This window comes from Lepisma saccharinum, chromosome 10 (assembly GCF_977018435.1).
Source record: "Lepisma saccharinum chromosome 10, izLepSacc3.1, whole genome shotgun sequence".
In the NCBI taxonomy this organism is placed as follows: Eukaryota; Metazoa; Arthropoda; class Insecta; order Zygentoma; family Lepismatidae; genus Lepisma; species Lepisma saccharinum.
In genome coordinates, this window is record NC_139238.1 from 68923038 (window position 1) to 68947502 (window position 24465).

A 24465-nucleotide genomic window follows, 5' to 3' on the forward strand; every position below is an offset into this window, starting at 1 on the left:
TTGATTACTCCAATTAACTAGATAATTACAATTTTGGTGTTGGTTTGGACATAAAATAGACACAATGCACATGATTGTGAGCCTATTGTGCACATGATTGAACTTCTGGTACCAAAATTTTGAGTTCTCCGGTGAACATGTGCCACTGATATGTATGTGTAGCAAATTTAAAAAAACCAAACTCCAATACAAAGCATAGGTCTATGGCTTAGAACTCAATAACTTCAAAACAAAGTAAGTCTTAAACATACACATACGGCTTTATTGCACACAATTTACAGATCAAGTTCATTGTCCTTCTGCAGGCATTGACCGTATGATGTCCGAATCTCCTGGATCTGTGATTGACAATGTGCACACTCTGAAGTATTTACCACAAGCTGTGCCCAATTCAATATTGTTTCCTGTGTAGTGATGAACTCCAGTTTTTGCCAACATAGCATAGTATTCAATTTCTGATTTCCTGCAAAGTAAAAAATGTCACAGTTAAGAGCTGCTTCTTGTATTCCACAGCCACAAAAATTTAAATACACATGTCCTGGATACAAAATAAATTGAAAAAACCAGCCTAGGTTAATACTTTCACATATTTGTATACATGTAGACCAGAGATGAGCTGATATCTTACCCATTCCCAGCACCTGCAAGAAGTGGTTTCAGCAATTCCGGGAAAAGAAATTCAACCTGTAAGGTAAACAGCATTCTGGATAGCCAAAAAGTGAAGGATGAAAAACTGGATCAACTGTTGAACGAAAATCCAAAAATCAAGGACAAGTGTTGGGATTGTGTAACGAAATTGAGAGGCAGGTGATATTGCTGCATGGTAATGCCAGGCCGCACATTGCAAAAGGAACTATGGAGATGCTCTATTCATTGGGTTGAGAAGTCCTGCTTCCCACAGCTAATTCCCTGACATAGGCCCTCCAGACCACCTTGAGATTATTTTGCCAATAAAAATGCAAGACTTGTACAACTCATAGAAAATTACTTACAGAAAACATCCAGTAGCAGCATTTGGAGAAACACTAGTATTTTTATGAAGATGAGATAATGTACTGTAAACAAAGGGACTTTAGAATAACATGGCGTATTATTAAGTTTGATACTGATAAGAAAACATGATGGACCTTGACTTCTTTTAGTTAGCTTTTCTGTCACTTTTGGCTAACAGGTCGACATTTTGAGAAAAAAAAATCCAATTTTTCAAATCAATAGGTGTTGCTGGAAGTATTTTGAATGCTGATCACTGAAATTTTATTGTAAAATTAAGGCAGTAAATATATTGATGTTTTCTGAAAAAAACTAGATGTGATGGGTAAAAATTGATTTCATTTTTGGAATCAGCATGCTGAAATTACAGACAACAGTCATCTGCATGACATCGAAACCCATGTCAACCAGAGTAATAATGAAGATGAGTGATGTGGTGAAATTGATGGAAAGACAGTTACAAAGAACACTCATACTGGCCAGGATTCAAACCTGGGAACCCTGGTATAGCGCCTTACCACACCACCACAGAAATCGGCAAGAAAACAAACAAACTGGAATATTTGACTACCCCAGGATTTACAGCAACTCAGGGCTCGAGAAATACTTCAATATCTGGGTGCAATGGGCAGTAAAATAACTTCTTAGTAGGATAATAAAAGTTAAAAATATTTATGTAATCAGACTGAAAAAGAAGGTTCTCTGATAAGTAAGACCCCAATATGCAATAAGAAAAAAAAATCTCGCAAACTGTCATCACGAACATAAAAAGTTCAGACTTCATTGATGACTTTTAAAAACTGACTTTCAAATTGTCCACTACAGCATTTTGGACAAATGACATTATACCTATGGTAGTTGTAGGGGTTTCAAACTGCTTTGCTGTGGTTTTGTTTCAATTTTTCAGCTCAATATGAGAATGGACAATTTGCCAGGCAATATTTAATCAGCAACACTATTGAACAATACATGTCATAACTAGAGGCATGCATATTTACTTTTTGACGAAAACACCAAGTGTTAAATAACACAATATAATGTTAATTTTTCATGTTTCTGAAAGGTGTGAGGTACAGTTTTCTACCTTGTTTTGTCATGAAGCAATGTGAAATGAGCTGCGAATTGCAAAATAGACCCTTAAACACAAAATTTAGAGTTTATTTACCGATGCGACACTTTCTGAAGTCAGAATTATCTTGAGAGCTTTGCAATTCACAGAAAATTGATTAATTTTGCTGTAAATATTTCAGAAGCAAAAATGGACCCCTATATACAGGAATAAACTTCGTAAGGACGTAAATATGATATTAGAAGGGATATGTTTATTTTGTGTAATAAAGGCATTATTTAAATCAAATTTGGGATTATATTCGAACTTTAAAATCAAAAGGTGATTTTATATAGTGCTTTTTCACCGCTATAACAGCAAAATTTTATTTTATTTACAGCTTTTGAACCCGAAATTGACTTTTTGTACAGAAATTTTGCTTTTTTATTTACGAAAAATATGTGCCTCTAGTCATAACTAATTACACACTACTATTTATACAAACAATAAACTAAGACAAAACCTAACACAAAAATAGTAATACTTACATAATTAAACAAACTTCCAGCTGACAGCCTGGGTTCATGAAATTTGGGTGAAAGTTTCTAACAATACTAAAATAGGACTTCAAAGAAATGCTGCATACATCAAATTTTGGAAATAAAGTTACCAATGTTCAGTTGATGGATATTTGTCTAATTTTGCAACATTATGCTCTAATATCCAATTTATTTACTAGCGTGTTGATTTGTAATGGCAGCCATGGTGGTCTAGTCGGTAAGGCACCAGACTCTTTCGAACATTCTTCTTGCATGAAGTGACATTAGAGTTCACCAACCAATAATAAATGAGTATCATGTCATGGTGTTTACCTTATCACATACATGCCTTCATAGCACATGTTTACTTTCATATTCATCTAACAATGCCTAGAATATAAGTAAGATTGTTTCTTTTTCCCAGACTATAAAAAAACTCAATCCAGGTGGTCTTTAGGAAACATTTAAAAAATATTATTTAAAGATTAAAAGCTTTCTTCCAGGTTGTCATGTATCTGAACACTCAATTTGTATTGTTTTACTTGAATGAATCAAATTATTTAATACTCTTTCATTTATTAAAAAGGGTTTCATTATTACCAGATAGAAAAAATTTCCATTGCTCTCAATGAATTGATCACAATGTATATTTGAATTCATTTACATAGGGCAAGTTAAGATGATGTTCCTAACTTAAATACTTTTATGAAGCAGAGGTAAACACAAGTAGTACTTATGAAAAGGAGAGCTGACAACCACTGCACCAGTATTATTTACTCACAAGAGTAAGCTCACATTCAACTCATGAATATCTGTTGCACAAATGGAAACGGCAGATAACTGGGAGTAAAAAGAGAAACAAGTTTACCCTCCGAGATTGGTGAGTAAAAGAGGTAACTCCGATGCCGTGCAGTAATGGCTGAGTCTGTTATTAAATATATACTTAGATAGAAGTTTACTGAGCACATTCTGCAGAACAGAATTTGTAAAATTGTAGATGCAATATGAATTATCATGAACGAGTGTTGTTTCTTTACAAGTTGTGTTTGATAATATATTACTATTTAACCTTCACTAGATCTTGATAAAATAAGATTTAAAAATGAGTCAAAAGCACACCAATTGTATTTAAAACATTTAAAATACACATTATACTTTTGAGGTATTCTTTTTCCACTTGTCACAATAGCAGTTGCTACATAAAATTGACAAATTATTACACGTAGAATAATATATGAAATTGATTCTTCAGCAAAACTGAGAAAAATAAGAAAAAGTATCAAAATAATTAGCGATTTAATCATTAGCTTTAAAACTATTGCAAATGCTAATGGGATGGTAGGTGTATACATCAAAATCTACAACAAACATCACTGAAAGCCTACTTGCTAAAATTGCAAGCTGCAATAATATATCGAAAGATATTCAGATAAATATGCTTTTTCCCCATCTTTATTATGTGCTTGAAATTTTCACATTTGCTTGTAAATATTTCCAGATACCAATGGCCTGTTATTTCCATGCTTCCTCTTGTTTCAGGCACACTTCTCAAAACGGGTAACATATCATGTACTTCAATCTGTATGACATTTAGGCACTTGCTTTGAGGCTAGCTGCTATCTTAGTCAACCCTGGGTTTTTATGACGAGGGCTTGCCATGTCTTTCAGACTGGTGCAATGGTACTAACAGTCATGAATAAGTTTATTTTAGCAGAATTACAAAGTTGCAGCATTCATAGACAAAGTACAAACAAGGAATGTTGAGCATGTGCACCACATGTAATATGGCACTAACAGGAAATCCCTCTCAGCATGTCAACTGTCAATTTCTGTGCTGGTAGAAATGCACATTGAGTGTTTGACCAGTGAGGGCAAATTGCAGAAATTGACACTGACAGGCTGTGAACGACTTTGATTTTGTGCTTGTGCTGTTATGCACACACACTCAACATTTCTAGTTTATACTTTTTTACAAACTTTGTAACTTTGCTAAGGCATATTCCTTTTCATAAGTGCGAATTGTACATAAAATATAGATTTACAAAAATATTGAAATTGGAACCATCAATTAGACTTACCCTCTATCATATTTCTTAAGTTAGTGTATTGGAAAAATTGCTGTAACCCATAACTGAACATTAGTAAATTCAAGCAGCTTCACATGTATTAATGCCCAAGTACATGCTTCTCATTTAGTACTACATAGGAGACTTCTCCATAGGCCCCTCAAAGTTAGTGACATGGAGTTTACATATGCCAACATCCTACAAATAGACTTTCATCATATGTAGAATTATTTACACAGGCCATATGGGAGGAAGTTGAAGAGTGTTTGCAACGTAACTGGAAAATCAGGAGAAATGGAAGTAATAAGAGGAGAAATACTGCAAGCCAACTTGCAAAGTGGATAGTCATTTCTTTACTACTCTTGCATTCGCTGCAAATGAAAATGTTCTTATCTTGTGCCCAAGCATCCTTTGCTGCCACATTTGTAAATTCCCTACCTTGATGTCTCCAAAAATTTCAATATTAAATGAAGGGGTCAGGTGTAAAACATTTTCTGAGTTCATTAAGGAAAAAGGTTACTAGAAGCTATACTGTAAATAAATTGTTTTCGTGTTGTGTTTACCAATTTCAGAAGGCTTCACCGAGTGCAATGCAAATATAAAAACAAAGGCAATTTCACTCGAAAATTGAAGAATGGCACATTTTACTTTGGAACTCAAAAATGACCAAAATGTTACCATGTTTTACACCCGAGCCCTTCAAATATTATGTCTCTGTTTTCGCAAACTCCATGGATCAACAGCCCTTCGAGTGCAGCAAGCTCCCAATGGGGACTGCTCACATTAAAGCTGAGAGTGCTAACCATGTGGAATACGCACGAGTTCAATTCGAGAATGTAACAAAATAGCAAACTTCACTAACCCCTTCCTCATTCCTAAACCTGATGAATCACATGTCTCAGTTGTAAAATGACATTGTTGATTGTGATCATACAGCAAATTCTGTATAGCTTGAGCTGTGGCATACACAAAGCAGAAAATGTTTGCCGTCTGTGGAAGTTCCAATTCTACTAGACATGAAACTGGCAGCAACCACTATATGCTGTTGTCTCATTAAATAAATTACTTACGAATCTAAAGTAGAATGCTGTCCTTGATAATCGTGAAATTCGTTAATTGTTCTATGAACAATACACGTCAAATCCGTCCATATAACTCTTCAATTTCTTTCTTCTGCATGTTTTGTTACGCATTACTAATCCCTTCCCAGTTACTTTGTTGTGATCATTTTTGTTTAAGAGGCATTTCAAAGTACTTACTGACACACCAGTAGCCCCCAAAACACATTGAACGCAAGACCACTGTCAGCTTCTTTCTTCAAAAACTTATGCAGGTTGAGAATTTCTCTACCCTGACTTTGCTTCCTCCATTCTTCTTTCCAGTTTTCAACTCAGCTTCTTGAACAAAAACACCCTAAGCAGCACAGGTCAATGATCACCTTCCTGGTGGTAACATGATCTGCCCCCCTCTTTCCCCTGGAGAGGATTGATTGATTGATTGATTGATTTGGTGTTTTAAGTCCACTTTATGCACAGTAAGGCTAACTGGGACTGAACCTACAGTTTAAAGTGGGATCCAAACCATTATGTGCCTCCACAGGGTATCGAACCCGGGACTCCTTCATTACAAGGCGATGCCGCTACCACTGCGCCATTGTTGAGGCCCTCCCCCGGAGAGGAATAGGAGGAGACTTAAGATCTCTCTCTCTCTCAAAGAGAGACACAGAGAGGAAGGGAAGAGGAACAGACTTCTCTCTCTCTCTGAAGAAAGGAAGAGAAAGCTTCTTTCGCAAAAGGGTTTCACAGACACAAAGCATCCTGTCATTCTTTTCTTTTCTCAAACTGTCACTTTTTTTTAAAAAAAAAAAACTAAATCCAGACACCAGTAAGTTCCGAACACCCCTATCAATAAACTCTTAAAGTCAGATTATGGTTATAGGTAATTATTAAGGCAGTTACCAACTATAATCTCAGTGGAACTCTCGCATTGTTGCGCTGAGCGACATGCTTCTGAGCATCGGAAGGCCAAAGCTCAAGCTCAACCGAATGGCCTGTACCTTTGGAAGTGTAATTACGAGGGTGGTTCAGCATGCTCCGCCCCTGACATAGAAGGAACCCTCGTAGGAAAACCAAATCACTGTCACTTTTCAACATAGTCCCCTGCAACATTAACACACTTTTCCAATCGACCTTCCAGTGCTTCAATCCCAACAGAAAAAAAATATTTTGGTTGGTCCTGCAACCAAGCATTCACAACATCCATAACCTCGGAATCACTGGCAAAATGTTTTCCACAAAGGTGTTTCTTCATGTTCGGGAACAGGTGGAAGTCACTGGGGGCCAGATATGGAGCATGAGGGGCATGAGGGACAATTTCAAACCCTGCTGCATGAATTGCAGCCACCGCAACTTGTGAGGTGTGGGCGGGAGCATTGTCACAATGGAACAACACACCACGGGCGAACATTCCGCGGTGTTTCTCCTTGATGGCAGTACGTAATTCTTCAATTAGGGTTGCAAAATAAACACCTGTGATTGTCTTTCCCTGTTGGAGATAATCTATGAAAAGGATTCCTTCTGCATCCCAGAACACAGATGCCATCACCCTGCCCTTTGATGGTTGAACCTTGAATTTCTTTGGGGGTGTTTCCATTGCATGCTTTGGCGTTTACTTTCGGGATCGAAGTGGTGAACCCACGTTTCATCCATTGTAACAAATCTCTTCAGAAACTTTGGCTTGTCAGCCTTTATTGTCCGCAATAGGTTCTGACTTGTCACACGACGTGTCCTCTTTTGGTTGACCGTCAGCATTCTCGGGACCCAATGTGCTGAGATTTTTTCCATTAACAAATGATGATGAAAAATTGAATGCACACTGCCAGTTGAGATGCCACATGTGTCTGCTATATGGCGAACAGTCACTCGCCGGTCTGCCAAAATCATGTCATGCACTTTTGTAATCATTTCTGCTGTGGTCACCGTTGCAGATGAGCCACCACCATGCTCATCCTCACAGGTCTGCAGACCACATTTAAATTCACGGCCCATCTCTTCACTGGATCATATGAGTTGCTAGAGTCTCCAAGAGTTCCCACCATATCTGCATGGATGTCTTTCGGTGTTAGATTTTTCTTGAGTAAATATTTTATCACTGCTCGGACCTCAGATTTTTCCATTGTATCACATGTGGCTACATTTCTTACTGATCATCAACGTGTAAGAAAGAGAGAAATTGTTGTAAATTCTTGAAACTTTGTGGATATTAGTCTAAAGAATGAACAATGTTACATATAAAATTACAGGTCCATACTATCAATAGAAATGGGTCAGGGGCGGAGCATGCTGAACCACCCTCGTATGTTCAGTTACATAAAAAAAAATATTTTTTGACATCAGAGGTGCCATGGTTGTTCCCTCCTCACTCAGAGTCAGAGAATAAAAGAGAAGAGAAAATAATATTTCTCTCTCTCTCTTGAAAAAGAAAGAATGAGGAAAGCACTTTTCTCTTTTTTTCACTTTCTCCTCTTTCTTCTTTGCACAGAGAGAGAAAGATAGGATGGCAAAGAGACTCCCCCTCTCTCTACTTCCCTAAGGAAAAGAGAGAGTAAGGAAGAAAGGTATCTCTGGAGAAATTAATTTCACAAAAAGCAGTAAAATAACAATATTATTCCCCACAAAACCTAGCCATTGGTGAACATTCAACGCAGTCTACAAAATATCACATTCAATTTACATGACCTACATATCCAATTAGGCAAGGGGGACTGGGAATGACCCAGTAGAAAGAACATATTTGCCTTTGGTGCTACAATTTTGAAACCCTTGTTGGTTAATAAACTCCATGTCAGACACATTGCTATTCAACACCCAGGAATGGAGGAAGCCTACTTCTCAGTCTCACCTTAGCGGAGGGGAATTGTTGGCAATGATCACAAGTTTTGCCTTTCCTTGCCGCAAAGTTTTCAGTGTCTGTTTGTAGCCAAGGACGTATTTCCCAGACTTCATCACCAACGCCAACCGAGAGTTGATACTCTCCATCGCCTTTTTCTGAAATGAGAAAATTTCTGGTCACACACTGAATAATGTACACTATCATTTAGATCAAATTTGTATATCTGAATGAGAAATGGTCAGAAATTGCATGCAGGTGCATAGTATGCTATGAACAACATGTGGCAATTTGTGAACCTCCCTGTGTTGCCATTATAATTACACTACATGTTTGTGTTTTAGGTATGCTACAATTGTTAGGTTTCAGGACATGTACAGGGCTCGAAAAACCCCGGTCAGCTGGTAGCCATAGAGACTGAAAATTTCAGCCTGGCCACTGTGATATTTTGCTGTAATGTTGGCATTTTTTAATTTGTATGTACGAAATTTTAAAGATTCTAAGTTCAAATTGCAGTACAGTGTAAGTTAGCAAATGAATTTTTTATCAATATTGTGCACATTCCATAGGATTAGTAACAATTTCCTACTCCTCATCATTGTCCCCTTCCCACTTTTCACTCTAGTACCAGGTGGTTATAATTAAAGTGACGGTGTTCAGAGTGGTACAGCACGGGCTGTAATGAGAGTAGGAATCTGAAACTTCGTAGATATGCTAATGAAGCAATGCGCTTGCGAATTATGCAAAAAAAAAAAAAAAAAAAAAAAAGTTTGAATTCTCGCCACCAGGGTAAAAAATGGCGCTGTAAGCAGTCAAAACGTGGAATTTTCCGTAACTCTGACGTCAAAGTCGGTGGCATTGCCAACCATTGTGTGAGCTCCCTGGTTGTTGTTGGTGACGCTTGTTGCTTTTTTCTCCTTTAGTGATGTTAATGTTCGCCGAACATTAAAAAGTTCGAATTTTTCCGTATAAAAAGTAATGGCTATTGCGAAGAGAGACCGTGCACTGCGGAAATATCGCCAACAGAAAGGGCTGAGAAGAGGGCCCATGTCAATTAATGGGCTGAAGTAGATGAAGAAATTCGAGGAAACAGGTGAATTGGGTGTTGCACCAGGGAGAGGAAGGCAGCCCATCCCCGTGGAAGTTGTGGATGAAGTTGTTGTAGTTGTAGCTGACCGTGCAGCACATGCCTCAACTTCTGCAACCAGTGCTAGAGCTGTGGCACGTGAATTGTCACTCCCCTGGTCAACAGTTCACAAGGTTTTGCGGTGCATTTTACACTGGTATCCCTACAAGATTCAAACTGTGCACCAATTGAAACCCCAAGATATTCCACAACGCCGTGAGTTTGCCCATCGGTTTTTGGCATACATGGAAGGATGACATGTGGCCGGGGAATATTCTGTGGACTGACGAGGCGCATTTTACTCTGGACAGTGCAGTGAATACTCAGAACTGTCGCATATGGGGTTCCACTCGTCCACATGTTGTGCAGGAACAACCATTGCACTCTTACGTGACTGCTTGGTGTGGGTTCACTAGCTCCTTCATTCTTGGTCCGTTTTTCTTCGAGGAGATGACACCTCGAGGGCCTGTTAGGTATACAGTGACATCTGCACGTTATAAGGACCTCCTTGTGCAACACGTGATTCCAGCTTTGTAAGAACGGAACTGTGAACACACCACCATTTTCATGCAAGATGGGGCAACACCACATGTCGCTCGCCAAGTGAAAGATTTGCTGTGAGAAACCTTCACTAATGACATCATCTCTAGGCAGTTTCTAGATGCATGGCCTTCCAGATCCCCCGACCTTAATCCATGTCACTTCTGGCTGTGGGGATATTTAAAAGATCGTGTCTATCAGGGACATGTCCGGTCTCTGCCTTATCTGAAGGCTAGCATACAACGACATGTTGCTCAGATTTCACCAGACATGCTGCGAGCAACCGACGACCATGCTGTGTTACGAATGCAGCATGTTGTTGATTTGGGAGGCCATATTGAACAGTTCTTGTAACCATAGTTCCTAATAAACATGCCAGAACCATTGTTTTCATGTGTTTGATCTTTCCTGCCTTTTTCCTGTAACTATACCACGTTTTGACTGCTTACAGCACCATTTTTTTACCCTGGTGGCGAGAATTTGAACTTTTTTTTTTTTTTTTGCATAATTCGCGAGCACATTGCTTCATTAGCATATCTACGAAGTTTCAGACTGCCCGTGCTGTACCACTCTGAACACAGTCACTTTAATTATAACCACCTGGTACTTTAAAAAAATTAATCAGTGAACTGCACGAACAAAAGTATGTAAGTTTAATGTTGGATGCATCGACAGATAATATATGTGAGACTCCATGTGTGTTCAACAAAAAAAATTGATAAATTGGGTATTTTTCTTAAACTACAGTTAATACGCCAGTGCGCAGCCTCTCAACACAACGGTAAATTTGTACCTTTCAAATTGCAATTTAAAGCTCACAAAACATATACATGAACATGATTTATTTTATTTTCATTAGACATTGATATTTTTACCTTGGCACCTGATTTTAAGAGCTGGTGCCTGGCTCTGAAGATTTTTCGAGCACTGGGCATATAGTTTTTCCCTTTACAGGGGGTTCATATTGTTGTCCAAGAATGAAATTACAAACATATTTGTAGTCTGGCATTGAAGTGTATGATGTAGTGCGACTTTATGGAGACTAAAGGTGAATGGATTTCAGCAACCACCCTTTACAACGAACCATTTATTCAGTATATATATTTTCATTAAATTCTCAGAGATCGTGGGTATTGATTGGTGCCAGTCCTGACACTTACTGAAAACTCCCTTCACTTCACGAATGTCAAGGTGAAAACATAGAGTCAGTCTCTTTGCGAACCAGAAGTACGAGAAAAGAAATAAATCCAAATCGTTAGCTAAAGACCAAAGGCAGAATAGGGAGGAGTGGCTAACCCATAAAAAAGTGTACTATTTTAACTAGTGGTAAACAACACCTGACTTCACGGTTCCCTGTAAACGGGGAAAAATACTGATTCGCGTGATTTCCCTCATATGGATACATTAATTGCTCAAGAACTAAATATGGGATATTGTGATAAACCAATACGGACAAAATTAAAGAAAAGGACTTGGGCATAAAGAGCCACTGAGACCGAATTACTTTTGGAAGGTCATTGGTAAACACGATACAGGAAGACAAATTTGCTATTAAAAAACTTCATTTAGGAAACATGAAACCTGTCCAGGAAATTGCTGCCAGTGACAGAACTGGCTGACCATACCTCCAAGCCAGGTAAATGAACATTAATTACCTTAAACAATCCTAGTCTCATGCAGAAACTCTTACTTTGGTAAACTCTGTGTAAGAGTTCACTGTTGAAATAAGAAAATATGAAATAGAAGTGTGTGTCTTTATATTTGAATATCTTACAACTAGAGCTACGCATCCCATGTAAAGTCTTTCATCCAAAGAGCATTCCACTGTGGGGCAAGTTCTGATATAGGCTATTGTCTGATATTTTATGACATCAACACATGCAATGCCTCCACCTGGGTTCAAACCTAGCAGCGGCGGCTCTAAGGGGAGAGCCGCCGTGACATGGCTCTACCCTCAGAAAAAGCACTTGCTTTGCCAAAATATAATTAAATTAATACATTTACGAACGAGGAGGTTCAAATCTCTTAAGCGTTCGAGCTTACGGTCACCTCAATTCCTGCGCCGCATCCCCAGCTGTTCTCTCATTTGCTCTGGGCCAGCATAGTGTGGCCTGTGTGCAGAGGCATGAAAAAGTCTCCGCAGTTAACGAGCGAGGAGGTGGTAGCCATAAGACAACCAGCTGTGCCCCTTTTTTGGCTGGCACGACGCGAGAGCTTTCGCATTGTGTTGACATAGTTGCAAACTTCACAGAGAAGTGACTAATCCTGACCGATTTGTAATAGTCGTTGGAAAAGTAATTCGCAAGGAAGATACTTTCTTGCATACTTGGCAAGAACGAACATAATATCTTCCCCAAATATATAACCATTTAGATAGATGAGTAAAGAGCCATCCAGACTTTTATGTTATCGATTTCTTCCTTAAGAAAAGATATATCCCTTGCTCTCACGCACACAGACACTCATGTGTTGCAAATGACGTTGACAATATTGAAGACATTTTCTGTACAAAAGAATTGCCTAAATATCACAGGGAATTCGCATCACCAGGGGATTTTTTTACTTTAATATTTGTAAAAAAATCACACGGAAAATCTATCGGTATAAGAATTTCACTTGGAGATATAATCCAATTTCTTGCATTGAATTCTAAAAATTGTAGATCTACAGTTCATTTAGCAGATAATCATATTTCAGTTGTTAGTAACACCGATTGTTGATGTACTGTCTGCCATGCTGGGGTTGCAAATTATAAACAAAGCAAGGCGATAATACCGTGATCGACTCAGTGTCTCTTAATTGTTCAGTGTTTTTCTCTATTGTGAAGTGAAAGTGTCCGATGGTGTGTGAAAGGAAGGGTAGTTAGTAAAGATGAGTCAGATTAGAGCAATACATACACAGTTACTATACGGTATTAAATTAAAAGTTAAACAACTTGGCTGTCCCACGCCAGATTTAAACATCTATTCTATTTAAAAATATCAAAAAAATGGTAAAGGTGACAGGAGTCGAAATTTTAAGAGTTACATTTATTTCCTAGAAACTCTGGCCAACCGCCGCAGTGCATGCTACTGCGCCAGGGATTGCGGGTTCGAATCTCGGCCTGGGCATCGGTGTTCTTTGTGAGTGTTCACTCATCCTTATCTTCGCCATTAGCAAAAAGGAGTACAAATGCGAAGTAAAATACACCAATCTTAGGAACTCTGAATTTTTGTCTGCAATTTTAGTAAACAAAGTTCCATTAAAATTACCTCTTTCATTAGATTTCTATGACATATGCTAGCGAAAATTTTTCGATTTCTTGAACACGTTGGCACTACCCATCATACTAGCTGCCAGCCACCAATGAAACCTAGGAAAATATGCAAACAACAGGATTCTGCTTGACTGAAACTAGCAACACAGCTTCCATGCCAGGGTATCAAATAAGGTGGTGGATCTAAGGACACACACATAAGGAAAGTCAAAACAAATTTGTAAACCAATGATCAATATCTATCTATTGGTTGCTATGCCATGTAAGATTATATAACTAGTTGCAAAATAAATTATAAACCTCTAAAATCACAACTGAAATACACTAGTTGCAGCATGCAAAAATTAAAGTTTGTAAGTGATTGTTTCCAGCATTGACTAAAATTGTGACCTAGAAATGTGACTAACATTTGTGCTACAGTTTAGTGAACCAGACTCCACTAATCTGCTTAAGTTTGAATGATTGAATTAAAATTGTTGAATGCATCGGTGCATATGACCATATTGCACCCTTCAATGTATACAGGGAAATATCCCCTTATCTCAAATTCTTAATTACAAATCCAAAACAAGTATAAAAGCGGTAACGGTTCAGATTGTTTTATATTTTTCCTAGCACAAAAGACTAATTATCGTAGAATTTTGGAAATCATTGTCACACGAAATCTGGTCCTTCCTTAAAGTAATGTGCACTGTTTGGACTTGAAAAAAAGTTATTTAAATGCCTCTATTTATCTACTGCATATATTGATAATTTTTTTTCGGATATACGTTTTTTATGTTGTTTCGAATGTTTTAGAAGCCTTTTCATTTTGCCTATTTGGGATCCCACTGCCTATTTTTAATTATAATGCCTTTTTCAATGAAATTTGACAATTTCTTTAAAAAAATGTGTAGGATAAATTATTTTTCTACCAAAAAACGTTGTTGGTATTTATTTTTCTTCAGTTTATTATGTGAATAATTTTCACCTTATTATTAAAGTAATATTGAACTCGGGTATTACGTCATCACGTCCAGCGTCCGTGTCAGGTTATTGACAAGAAACAGCACTAATGCCGAAGGGCCTTTGCATGGATTCCAAAATCAAGTTCTATATCTTTAGTTTAGTTCTTTAGTTTATGTGTGTGAATTTGGTGAAAGCACATTTTCGACAGACGGTACTATTCTTCTCTGCAAGATATGTGAAAAAACAATAAAAAACAATCAACCATGAGAAAAAAATACTTTATATTTCAGCATGTGTCAACAGCACAGTTGCCACATGTAACGTAACAGACGTGTTACTTTTTATCAGTGATGCAGCTCCCTACATGAGGAAGTCTGCCATAGCATTGAAAATTCTCTTCCCGAACATGCTTCAAATCACATGTGTAGCCCACGAAATGCACAGAATCGACAAAGAAGTTAGTGTTGCACCCAGAAGTGGACAAGTTGATTTCGAACACAAAGAAGATATTTCTGAAATTTCCCTCTCGAACTAGAAAATTTGGCCTGAGCTTAGTTTACCTCCGCAACCAGTCTTGACGGGATGGGGAACCTGGATATCAGCAGCTATATATTATGCTAACCACCTTGAAAAAATCAGTGAGGTGATTGATGCTCTTCCATAAAATGAAGCAGCTTCAATTCGTGAAGTGCAAAAACTCCTGTGCTATTCAGAACTGAAGAATGAACTGTCGTTTATTTTTGCACATTATGGTGCATTGCCAGAGACAATTTCAAAGCTAGAGAAAAGAGGTGAGACTCTTATAGCATCCATGAAAATCTTCGAGGAATTTATGCAGCAGATGATGGAAGTGCCAGGAGAAAAGGGGTGAGCTGTTGTGGAAAAGTGCAAGCACGTAGTGAGTGCAAATGAGGACCTCAAACAATTTGTGATATTCTAAAAGGCAGTGGCGTGCGGTGCTAAATCAGGCAGGGGAACAGGTGACATGCACTTGCCCCCTCCCCTCCCATACCTATCGTAATATAATAAAGTAGACCAAGTAAAATTCAACCCTTGTTCAAATGAACCAAATAAACATATGAAACATATGGTAAAAAATTTCAGAAGTCACATACATGAAGCACGTTAAAATTATGAAAATACCAATGTTAAAGCAAATATGATATAACTTTTTTTTTAACCCACAGCGCTACAGACCTTGGAGGGCCTTGGCTTACCTACCGACTGCTGGTCTCCCTCCCACACTGTTCCTCCGTCACCTGTTATAGCGTGGAGCTCTCAGACCAGTATTGGGGTGACGGGTGATCAGCCCGACGAACCCCCAGCCGTTGTTGTGGGTCTTCTTGACCGGGTTACGCTCACTCACTCGGAGCTTCCCAATTTCCTCACGATGGTGGGTTGCCACCGGCCCTATACGTAGGACGAATAAATTTCGACCAGAGCCGGATTCGAACCTACGCTGTCCCGCAGCGAACGATCTCAAGACGAGTGAACCCGCTCGACTACGGAAGAGGACATTTGTAGAATAAGTTGACATTTTTTTTTATAGTTGAGCATTGTAATTCAAACGTCCTCAATGCAATAATGGCAATCAGATGGCCGAGTTTTTTTTATGACTTCCACTTACGGGCATCCAGAAGAGGGGCAAGGGGGAGGGGGCGTGTCCCCCCCGGAAAATGAAAGTCAACCAAAAATTATATATTTGTCACATATAATTTCATTTCAGCCACAATAATATGTGTTAATTATTGCATGAATATGATAAATTCAAATTTAAGCAATGTTTTTTTGAGGGTACAACACTATTATTGGGGAAAAGGTACCTTGGTTGTCCCCCCTGGAAAAAAATGCCTTCCTTTGCTTTCCCTGGGAAAAATTCCTGCGGACGTCCATGCGTCCACTACATTTGTAGAAATTGTGACAAAACCCGAACTGTTCCAAACTCCCTTCTCGGGAACAAACAAGGACAACAATAATTTGCCACTGGAAGAGTATACAGTTACAGAGTTGTAGTAACTTGTTTGAAAATGCCTTGTGTACGATTTAGTTTTAGTTTCTAATTCGGTTAGGATAGGTGTTGGTTTGCTGTCTTTTCTGTAAAGTTCAATGAACTAAAATCTTTCGTCTTCAGCCGGTCGATCATACAACACTCGCTTTGTCCTGCTGCTGCGTGCATCTTGGGGCTGATGGAACAGGTGGATGCGAGCTGTTCCCTCGGAAGATATTTCGCAGCGTTTATCCAAGGCATTTAGCAGACGCTTAGACTGTAGAAGATTTTTCCAGTTTGTTATGAATGACAGATGCAATTTTGCAATGAGATTAGGAAACTATAGACTTACTACACTCAAAACTATCACTACGACGCAATTAAACTTCAGCACATAGCAAAAACTTGAAGGAAAACAAATTTGCTATGTCTCTCGTAGGGAACAGCTAGAGAATTCAGCTTCCACGGCACCAGGAGGATCGTTTACCTTCGCGCGTGGTCGGAAATACTCGGCAACAGACAGCAGAGGGTGGGACGATGAGGCTAGGTGACGTAAAAAAGTTTTTCTTCGGCGTGTTTATTTCGGAAGAAAGAAGTGTTCTTATTATGTAATTATAGATAATTTAAATAGCTAAAAAGGGTGATAAGTAGAAGGGAACAGCATGTTCCCTCTGTTCCATGGAGGGACTGCCACTGCTAAAAGGTGAAAATGCTGTTACCGAAATGAGTCCAGCTACATTACCTTGTCTTATGCATGCTCCAATAACTTCTGTCGAAGTAGAAAGATCATTTTCTATTATGAAAAACATTCTCTCTGACAGACGACTATCAATGAACGTTGAGAACTTAAAAAAACACCTTGTAGTTATGTGCAATCAAGATGGAGAAAATTGAAATGCTCTTCCCAATGTAGATTTTAACATTTTGCCAGAAATTATAGATAAAAGTAAGAGACTTGCCTTTTTTCGGTTTATTTTGCCATTTTTTCATTTTCAGTGCCTATTTTCCACATTATAAATGCCTTTTTGCCTGCCTATTTTAACAAAAAAAAATGCCTGAACTTCCGGGCTCTACTAATCACAAAAGCACATATTGAACAAAATCTCAAGTAATCGCTAAAACTCTGCAGTATGTGTTAAGAGATGTACATCAAAATCGAACCATGTAAAAATTGCTATCGTAGCATGATGAAAACGCAATAAAACAAAAGGAACTTGGGCCAAAGTCTTGACTGAGGAAAGCAAAATATGCCGAATACTTAAAACATTACAGAAACGGGAGTGATTTTACAATACTGGACACTTCCCAATTTCTTTCATATTTCGCATACTCAATAATTTAGGCCTCCTAATCACGAATCTGCAGTTAAAATTTGGTGCTCACGTGTAGAATTTGCAAAATAAGCAGGTCCGTGATCGCAACAGACACCCTCGATTTCTCAAGACAACCAATGTTTATCGCACGATTTTGTGTTTCGAATACCTAAATAATGAAATATATATTCCTGATATTACTACGACCCCAAATTTTAACTTAAGTTAGCCTAACCTACCTGTGCATTATTCGAGGGCTGTAAAGGTTAAATGCGACCATGGACAGTCAAAATCTTGCGATAAACGTTGGTTTTCTTGAGAAATATAGGATGTCAGTTGCGATCATGGACCCGCTTATTTTGAAAGTTCTACATGTGAGCGCGAAATGTTAACTGCAGCTTCGTGATTAGAAGACCTAAATTGTTGAGTATGCAAAATATGAAAGAAATTGGGGAAGTGTCCGGTATTGTAAAATCATACCCAAAAATTACACATTGGAGGGTCCAGTCCGTGGAGCAAGTGAGAAGAATGAGACGAGGAACGCCATGCAACTATACTTTAAGTTCTAATAAGTCATGTATGTTTAACAAGGGGATTTTGTACGCTAATATTCTGACAATTGCAACATCAGTATATGCATAGACACTTAATTGCACACTACAGGGTTTGTCCGGAAAGTAATAGGACTGATTTTTTTTCGCCGCGACTGTACTTCGGAGCGCGTGCGCACTGACTGTATTCGGTAGAGGGGGTTCCTACCTAACCTACAAGCAGCTAGTCAGTTGTCTCCGAGCACCCGGAGAGTCAGGACAGGCTTTTTCGCGCGACGTGTTTCTGTGAGTGGTGCAAGCCGAAAATGCAGCGTTCGTTAGAGCAGAGGTAAGCGATTCAATTCTGTGTGAAACTCGGTAAATCTGCGACAGCGACGTTTGATATGATCAAGCAGGCTTACCCAGATGTAACTTTAGCAAGAAGTGGTGTGTTTTGGTGGCACAAGGCCTTTTCGGAGGGCCGGGAAGAGGTCGCCGATGAAGACCGTGCTGGAAGACCTTCGACTTCGACGGCGTCTCCTCGCCCAAAAAAGGCAAGAATGAGCAAATCCAAAGTGAAAACGATGCTCATTGTCTTTTTTGACATCAAAGGCATCGTCCACCATGAATTTGTTCCTCCTGGACAAACCGTCAACGCCAAGCTTTATGTGGAAGTGCTCAAGAGACTCAAACGAAGGGTCAATCGGGTCCGACAAGACATCACAGCCGACTGGAACTTGCACCACGACAACGCCTCGGCTCACACCGCCTTTCTTGTGACCAGCTACCTGACCAAGGCAGGCATCCCAACGCTTCCGCAGCCGGCCTACAGCCCAGATGTGGCCCCCCCGGACTTCTTTTTGTTTCCTCGCCTGAAAAGGCCGATGAAAGGCAAGCATTTTGAGACGACAGAGGGGATCCAAGCATCTTGCACCGCGGCTCTAAAGGCTATTCCGAGGATGCCTTCCGTGACGCCTTCAATGATTGGAAATCGCGCTGGCAGCGCTGTATCGACGCAGAAGGAGACTACTTTGAAAGTTTTTAAAGAATTGTAACGATTGGCTCAATAATTTTTTTTAAATCGAGTCAGTCCTATTACTTTCCGGACAAACCCTGTACTACTACTCATGGCATTTCTAGCCTATCACGGAAAATTGTGTACACACCTATCCAACTTTTTAAAATGTGGCACTTTATGTGAATAGAAGTGTACATTTCCTAATTATGATCATGATAGTTTAGGTCAGAAAACAAAAGAGGAGCAAAACGATTTTAAGTGTTAAAGAAATAATTTAATATTCTCCTTTGGTAGTCCATTGTAAAATTTGGCCATTGTTATAAATTGTGCAAGTTTACAACAATGGGACAAATAGTTGGGAAAACTTTTTTTTTGTGCTGTATTTAACCAATCTTTACCAAATTTTTCATTAATAATGTAGTATCGCCTGAACACCTCTCACTAGTTTATTTCGTTAATTTTAGCACTGATACTTACCTATTCTGCATTACGGAAGATTCTTTAAGGTGAGGTTATGTCTTTTTCATAAAATAGTGTCAACTTTTCATATTACGAGTCATTATTTGTCTTCCTTGTTTCGCTTGTGTAACAGACAATATGGCGTGCACTCACCGAGGATTATCGCACGTCGTGTTTTTTTGTTTTGTCGATTTGCAGTGCGCAAGCAGTGTTTCAAACCTTAATGACCGAAAACTATGTACTACAGTAAAACCTATCTATCCTGGAACATGATGGTTCCGAGCAAAATTTTCCATCTTAACAGTTTTCCTTCTTATACAGGGTTGACTTTAAATACAGTATAGAGCGCTGCAGGAAATAATGGAAAGACAGATATACATTTCGCATTACTTATAATATAGTGTACTAATGCATGTACATACATAAATAAAAATGCGATACATTCATCAATTTCACATCATCATTCATCCCCATCTTCGCAAAATAGCCAAAAAGTGGCACAAAAAGCAAAGTAAAATGGACACTCACAAACATCCATGCACATGCCAGGATTCGAACTCGAACCCGGGACCCCTGACATTGTAGCACAATGTTCATAGAGGGAAAAAGAAAGATTGAAAGATGGAATAAGAGAGGTGAAGAAAGATTGAAACAAAAAGGAAAAAAAAGAAAAACAGATGAGGAAACTAGAAAAATGACGAAAGAACAGAGGAGAAATAGACAAAGAAAGGTGGAGAAAGAGGGTAAGACATGAAAGAAAGAATCGTAATAGCTATGAGTATTGTAGCACATTCTTTCATATCCACAATGTTGTCGATAAGAGAGTGGCAACAGAGGCATGTTCCACTTACAGTATTGCATTGTTTTCTTGCGAGCGAAAAAAATAAAGGAAGAAATTTCAGTCTTACTGAGAATAAAAACATCTCGTTGGTCTTGAAATGGTGTTCCGTTTCCGCGTTAAGGAGGTTTCCACCTTAAGCAGGTCATGTTCAGGTATAAAATCGGTCCGTTCTGGGGACTTTTTTTTCTGTATTTACAGGTTTCCTTCTTATAGAGCTTCCAGGATATGCAGTTTTTACTGTATTACGATTTTTTTACATGTTTCCATGATTCTTGCATATTACCTCCACGAACCATGCACGATAAGGTTAGGTTGGCAAAAACAGTTAAAAAAAATTAAAAAGGGTTTCGATTTCAGGAAACAAAAAGCGTGTTTGGAAACATGGGGTTACGTCATCGAATGCAGGCAAATAGCAAGGAAATGGGGAACAACTTGAGATGACCGGACCCCTCTCCGATATTCTTCATATTTGGCATACTCACGAATCTGAAGTTAAAATTTGTCGGAAAAGTCTAGAAATTGCAAAATAAGCAAAAATAAGGTGTTAGTTTTCGGAATGGAAACAGTAGATTTTCGCAAAATTTTTTGTTTCACAAGCAAATATATATATATATTCCTGATACTACCACGACACCAAAATTTAACTATGTTTGCTTAACCTAACCGAAACTAACCTAACCATGTGCCAATGGTTCATGGGGCTAGCGCCAATGGTTCGCAATTTCTGGACGTTTATGACAAATTTTAACTTCAGATTCGTGATTACGAGGCCTCAATTAGTGACTATGTCAAATATGAAGAAAATTAGAGGAATCCGGTCATCTCAAGTCATATCGGAAATGGCAGCAATCGCCTCTGGGTGTTGGAAATATTTCTCACGAAAGAAAAAGGAATTCCGGGTCAGAAAGCTTAAACGATCAAAGAAAACGTCAGAGAAATTAATTAAAGCAAGAGGTCTCTTTTGTAAAAATGAAGAAATCCGTTCGGGCGATACTAAATATTTACCAATTTTTCAATTCATATTCACTTCTATCTTAAACTAAATGCTAAAAAAAATTGAAAACCTCGAACTTAAGTTAAAATGAAGTAGAGAGAATTAAAACGTTGTTGCACTTTGTAGCTGTTGAATGATAATATGGCAAATGGTAGTTCACTCTGTAAAACTACTGAATTTAAGGGCATCAATGGGGCAGAATACACCAATTTTCAAGTATCCTGATTTTCTTAGTAAATTCCAACTTTCAATTAGAGCCTGTACAGATGGCGGTAACATTATCGTATGGGTAAAACGGATTCCTTCAAATTTACAGGAGAAAGTACTTACGGAAATCATTTTCTTGAGCGTTTTGGAAGTTCCTGAATGTAGATTTGATCTATTTTAATGTGAATGCATTTTGTTTTCTGCGAAAATCTCTGTTCGACACGCTGTTTCTGCTCCCGCCATTTGCTTTTTGCATGAGAGTGCAATGTTCCGTGTGTTAAGACGATGCAACCCCGTAGCCAGTGTTTCAGCCTCGCCGTGTTTTCACTAGAACCACTTGTCGAGTTCGGAACAAGCCATTTTTCCCGAATGGGTGACACTTATCGCACAACATTGTGTTCGGACGTCACAGGAGAGAGCTGTTTTTACAATTTTTCTTTGTATTTATGCTAATGGAACCTAACCTAACCACGTAGGCATTCCTCGTCTGACGTCAATATTCAAGGTTGCAAGATTGTTGTGCGTAAAGGAAGAGAATTAACGAATTACGAAAGAAAGATGGTTCCGACCCGAATGGGTGTCACTTATCGCACAACACTGTAGCAACATTGTTCTGACGCCACAGGAAAGAACTTTTTCATGTTAGGCAATACAAGCTAACGCGTCTCTTAGTGAAAATAATAATTTTTCTTTGTATCTATGCTAATGGAACCTAACCCAACAGGCCTAACCTAACCACGTAGGCATTCCTCGTCTGACGTCAATATTCAAGGTTGCAAGATGATTGTGCGTAAAGGAAGAGCATTAACAAATTTCGAAAGAAAGATGGTTCCGACCTGAATGGGTGTCACTTATCGCACAACACTCTAGCAACATTGTGTTCTGACGTCACAGGAGAGACCTTTTTCATGTTAGGCAATACAAAGGTAACGCGTCTCTTAGCGAAAATATTATTTTTTTTGTATTTATGCTAATGGAACCTAACCTAACCACGTAGGCATTCCTCGTCTGACGTCAATATTCAAGGTTGCAAGAGTGTTGTGCGTAAAGGAAAAGCATTAACGAATTGCGAAAGAAAGATGGTTCCGAATTGCTGTGTATGGACAATGAACGTGGTAAATCGCAAGGTTATTTTACAAGTTCTACACGTAAATGCGACGTATTAGCATAATTTCAAATAGGGGCACGAAAGTAGATATTTTCCGGTGAACGAGGTTGCACCACTGCATAAATCGACAAAACACTCTCAGAACGCCCCCTAAACCAGTATGCTATCACGGCCATAATGTGTTAGAGATTCGAAACAACAAGTAACAGTAAGTACTCGTAAATAGAGAAAATAAACATTATCTTAGTTAGAAATGCATTATTTCGCCTTAAGAAATGTTCAGCAACACGTTAGCAATGTAAAGAAGTCCGAAATATATGATTCGTAGGTGTTTCACCCATACGATAATAGTACCCAGATGGCTAAAAATGGCATTTCCTTGCATTTTTGTGGTGGTAACAAATTAAGAATCCATTTAAATGCAAACTGTAGTGTGTTTACTTTTAGGTTTTAAGTTGGTAGGGTTTGCAGACTACCTACCTTTGCCCTAGTATGCTCGTCACACTGTAACCCAGATGATAAGTGATATGGGAACACTCCTCAGTATGTAATTCCCAGAGTTGTACCATAGTATTTATCCATCTCAGCAGTTTCTGTCGTCGCAGTCAGTGTATGATTGTTCCAAATGCATTCAGTAACAAGAAACTCAGAACCAGGAGAAGGACAATGGTACGGAGGGAGGGGGTCCACATATTTTCAGACAAAAATAAAACAGCTTATCATCTTACTGCAATATGCATAATGAGACGGGGTGGGAGGAGGAAATCAGTCCTGTAAATTCGAAGAAATCAGTCTCCCCTATACTATAATGTTACCCAATGAAGGAAGGTGAGAATTAAGGAGGAACAGTCAAATGTTCAGTAGACCTTAAAAAAGTTACTTTCATAACAGGATAGTAGTATACATGATGTCATAATTGAATACTTTACGAGGATTATGGCGATCTACCGCGGGGGGGGGGGGGGGGTGGCGCCCTTGGTCAGAACACAAACCAATACTTGCAGACAACTACATCATAGGATAATTAGGAAGGAGTTAATATATTAAGCTATATTTATGTTTCTGAAACTACGATTTCATTCAGAAAGAGATTAAATTTCGTCCATTATTCTCTCTAAAAATTAATTTTATTTTTCGACTTCTCAATGGCGGCATGGTATCTATACGAGATAGGGAATATTATTTTCATTCCTGAGCTTAAAGGGATATTTTCACTTAAAATAAATATCCATCAGGTTAAAAGAAAACACATACATACAATGGTTCACATAGAGAATAATTTGCAAAATAGCTTAATGGCTAAGAAAGTACCACGTGGGAATTTGTTCGTACAGCATGGCAGTTCTTACCTGCTTCTTCTGGGCAACCATTTTCTTGCTTTATTCAAGTCGTACCCTGCAAAAAATAGAAAAAAATTACTAATATAGCATTTACAAACAAGTGATGACAAATATTATGTTCTACAAGTACAAATTTAGCAAATATTATTACCTTCAACTCAGAGCTAACGCTCCTTAACTGTGTGTGCGTATGTTCCTAAAGATTCTGCTCGTTCAGGACCAGAACGGAAGTAGATTTTAGTAACTTCCGTGGATGACGTTTCAATC

General features: G+C 38.6%; 1 protein-coding gene across 1 annotated transcript; it reads right to left on the reverse strand.

Annotated features, from left to right (window-relative positions):
• Positions 1–235: 235 nt before the first annotated feature.
• On the reverse strand, positions 236–24439 carry RpL30 (ribosomal protein L30). The gene is made up of 4 exons (XM_083129900.1): positions 24350–24439; positions 24208–24253; positions 8544–8689; positions 236–463 (listed from the first exon to the last, which is right to left on the reverse strand). The coding sequence occupies exons 2-4, from the start codon at positions 24226–24228 to the stop codon at positions 289–291; spliced, it is 342 nt and encodes a 113-aa protein (XP_082986026.1). The 5' UTR covers positions 24229–24253; positions 24350–24439; the 3' UTR covers positions 236–288.
• Positions 24440–24465: the final 26 nt, after the last annotated feature.

Bases quoted from the DNA above. Each gene is read 5' to 3' on its own strand.
- RpL30 (XM_083129900.1), bottom strand. From the start codon at position 24,228: ATGGTTGCCCAGAAGAAGCAG. The intron at 8,690-24,207 runs GTAAGAACTGCC...TTCTCATTTCAG, and splicing joins TGGTTGCCCAGAAGAAGCAG to AAAAAGGCGATGGAGAGTAT. The intron at 464-8,543 runs GTGAGACTGAGA...TTTACTTTGCAG, and splicing joins AACAATTCCCCTCCGCTAAG to GAAATCAGAAATTGAATACT.